Source organism: Anarrhichthys ocellatus, unplaced genomic scaffold, assembly GCF_004355925.1.
Source record: "Anarrhichthys ocellatus isolate YVR2014 unplaced genomic scaffold, GSC_Weel_1.0 scaffold3, whole genome shotgun sequence".
Taxonomy (NCBI): domain Eukaryota; kingdom Metazoa; phylum Chordata; class Actinopteri; order Perciformes; family Anarhichadidae; genus Anarrhichthys; species Anarrhichthys ocellatus.
The window spans coordinates 826,521-830,271 of NW_022280033.1; the positions used below are offsets into that span (position 1 = coordinate 826,521).

The 3,751-nt window shown below is 38.2% G+C and overlaps 1 protein-coding gene across 1 annotated transcript; it reads left to right on the top strand.

Annotated features, from left to right (window-relative positions):
• The first annotated feature begins 302 nt into the window (after positions 1–302).
• ciao2b (cytosolic iron-sulfur assembly component 2B) lies at positions 303–2,669 on the top strand. The gene is made up of 5 exons (XM_031839817.1): positions 303–520; positions 1,285–1,364; positions 1,753–1,878; positions 2,016–2,061; positions 2,146–2,669. Exons 1-5 carry the CDS (start codon positions 394–396, stop codon positions 2,247–2,249), a joined length of 483 nt encoding a protein of 160 aa, XP_031695677.1. The 5' UTR covers positions 303–393; the 3' UTR covers positions 2,250–2,669.
• Positions 2,670–3,751: the final 1,082 nt, after the last annotated feature.

A 3,751-nucleotide genomic window follows, 5' to 3' on the forward strand; every position in this document is an offset into this window, starting at 1 on the left:
ATACTGTGCATACATTTATCTTAGCTCCACAATTACCAGCTGCAATTTTGATCATAATCCAGTAATAGCTCAAATCTAGCCTACAATATTATGTAATGGGTCATACTGTATAATGAGTACTTTTACTTTTGAAACTTGAAGTACATTTTGCATATAATACCTCTGTACTTTTACTTAAGTGAAGGTATTTCCTCCACTTCTGCGCATGGCATCTATTTCGAGGAAGGACGTGATGGGTGCACTGTCCCTTTAAGACTTTCTCTCTCGCGCGCTTTTTGGACTCTATCGCTTTCCGTCGTTTCAGCAAACACTTGCGCTAGCGTACTTGTGTGTTGTGCAGAGGAACTGGTTCACATCGAAAAGGTTTAACGTGGACTAAGTCAACGTCTCAGAATGTCTGGAGGGACCACACTGGAGAACGCGAACCCTGTGGTGTTCCAGCGGTCCGGTGACAGGCTGCTGACATCGAACGAGGAGGACGAGGACGTCCATGACCCCATCGACGAGAGGGAAATATTCGATATCCTGTTTTCAATTTAAGCTAACGTTAGCAATGCTACATGACGTCAGACCGGTGTCACACCTGACACCGGTCACGTGTGTGCTTGTTAACCTTCTTTTTAACTTTATTTTATAACATTAGCTACTAACGTTAGGTGTTGCATAACCTGGAATATTATACGTTTATATTATCTATATACATATAACATTATAATAATGATGATAATAATATAAATATAATAATATATACAGTATATGATAATAATATAAATGTAATAATAATATAATAATATAAATATTATAGTTATAATAATATATACAGTGTATATATACAGTATATGATAATAATATAAATGTAATAATATAATAATCATAATAATATAAATATAATAATATATATTTGATATTATATTAAACATATAAGTTACCTTAAAAAGTGCTGTAACTGTGGTGGAAATAGTACTTAGACGTTTATTACAAATACACAAATATACAGACAGTGTTTGGATCAATGCTAAAACAAATATAACTACATATGCAATCAAAAGAGTGACAAACATTTCACTCATTTCAATTATATTTTGCTCTTAATTACTTTGTGCTTTTAGGTTATTTACAGTAATGGTACAGTTGCATCACTTTCTTTTTACAAACAAAGCATTGTAATAGTTTTAATGTTGCCTATAATGCACAGTAATAATAATAACAGCATTACGTGTGCAGCACATAGAGGCAGAGGTGTTGTTTTCATTGTGTCGTCTTAAACTCTTTAACTAAAGTTACATCTGATCAGATCCATCAGCGACCCGGAGCATCCTCTGTCTCTGGAGGAGCTCAATGTGGTGGAGCAGGTCCGCGTCAAGGTACAAACCTGTCATCATGTGTTTTGTTTGGGGGGGTTTAGGTTTTATTTACTACAAGGTGAATAGGGGGGGGGGGGGGGTTCTGTAATTGATTTACCAATATTCAAATTAAGTGAAGACAAAGTTAAAACAACCCTGAACTTGACCACCATTCATCTCTTTACTACATCATATTGTTCTTTTAAATATCACATTTCAAGTTAACTAACGTTCACCCTCCAGCCTTCATCATCAACGTAAACATTTACTTGAACTCTGTGTCTTCTGTGATTGTTGTGGTGCTGAAAACATCTGTCCCACTGCACAAACATTCATAACTAGCAATGGAAATCTCATTCCGTGTGTTGTTCATTTAGTCCGTTTCTATGAGATTGTCCTTTTTCCTCAGGTCAGTGACGCAGAGAGCATCGTGGGCATCGAGTTCACACCTACAATCCCCCACTGCAGCATGGCAACACTCATTGGTCTGTCAATCAAAGTCAAGCTGCTACGCTCCCTGCCAGACAGGTTCAAAGTATGTGTGTGTGTGTGTTGGTAACATGGATGCACATTTAGTTACTTAATATAAAGAACATATAATGTGGGATAAGTGTCGTTAGTGTTTTGTTCTTCTCCAGTCTAAACACGGTGTGTTTCTCTATTTCTTCTCAGATTGATGTCCACATCACTCCCGGGACTCACGCCTCAGAGGAAGCAGGTGAATATGATACAGAGACCGCAGTCATGGTGCATGATCCACTAGTCATAGCACCTTTTCTAACACGGTGTTTATGTTGTGCAGTGAACAAACAGCTGGCGGACAAAGAGAGAGTTGCAGCGGCTCTGGAGAACTCGTCGCTGCTGGAGGTGGTCAACCAGTGCCTGACCCCCACCAGGAGCATCTGAGCGGCCAATCGGCTTTGACGTCTTCTGCTATCAGCCACCGATCAGCCAATCATGTTTGACTCTTGTCTTTGACATCTGAGATGTGTCGGCCATGCTCTCTACCCCCCCCCCAATCATCAATCCAGGTGTGAACAGCTGCAACTGGTGGACACTGATGCAACAAAAACCATCTCCGCACCTAAAGAGATTAATAGAAGTTAATAATCTTCATGCAGAATAGTTTGGACAGAGCGGTTACATTTCACTTCCATCTGGGAATTTGAAATGAAGAAGCTGCCTGTCAGGTCATTCAGCGTGATTCCTGTTTTATGTTATTAAATCTGTATTCTAACACATGCAATTCATCATTTTTTGCAATCCCCATCTGTATATAATATTGATGCTTTTGACATTTTAATAAAAATGGAAATTTAAATAAAACGTGATGATATGTTCTCGGTATTTTTCTTAGGTGATACAAAGATATGTATATATTTATATGTATACATATATTTATGTATTTTATTTTTGTAATATTAAAATAAAATATAACTTATTTATCTGTGTGTAGGCCAGGAGCTGTTTTCAGGGAAATCCAATTTAATTTGTGATATAAAGTTCAATGTCATGCGGTCCAGTAAGTCCTGTCAGAGAGGGCTTGACTCAGCTATATGTGTATTCTTGAGGCCCGTATGGTGGTGGTGCTGTGATATATCAAACATCACCACCCAAGATCGGTTTAGTTCAACAGCAGCGTTGACTGTCCTGAACTCTCCACGCAATACAACATTTTCATGTCCGTGTTCATCCAGCAGGAGGCGTCCTTATTCTCTTCCTGCACATCCAGTGCAGGAGGCTGAAGATGAGAAGCCTCTGTGCTGTGGCTCGTTGTGCCAGATTGCCTCCTCAGATCTGAAGGACAGAGTCGTCCAACATGCTTGTCCACCCACTCGCACCTCACTGAGCAGCTGTGCTTTAATTCTTACTCAACCAGACGAGCTCACTCAGATCTCACACAAATAGGAAAACTAATACGGCTTCAAATCTCTATTCATCAGATAACATGGCACGTGAAGTCATACAAGTGTAAGGAGAGAGTAAATGGTCATTCTCTAAAATGTCACCTTTAATAAATGTTTCCCCTATTGGGTTTAGGGTTTGGACTTAAATTTCTGCAACAATAGATATGATTTTAATAGTATGATAAGCTCACAGAGAACACACTATCATACATTTATTGTGTAGCCTTTATTGTAGGAAATAGAATACAAGACTTTGCAAAAATGGTTATGTAATCCCATTTTTAATCTTGACTCCCAGAGAGATATTTATTGCCACTCTGTGAGTGATTGTTGGCAGGCATACAGTTGTGTGAAAAAGTGTTTGCCCCCTTCCCGATTTCTTATTTCTTTGCATGTTTGTCACACTTAAATGTTTCAGATCATCAAACAAATTTAAATATTAGACAAAGATAACAAGTAAACACAAAATGCAGTTTTTAAATGAAGGTTTTTATTATTAAG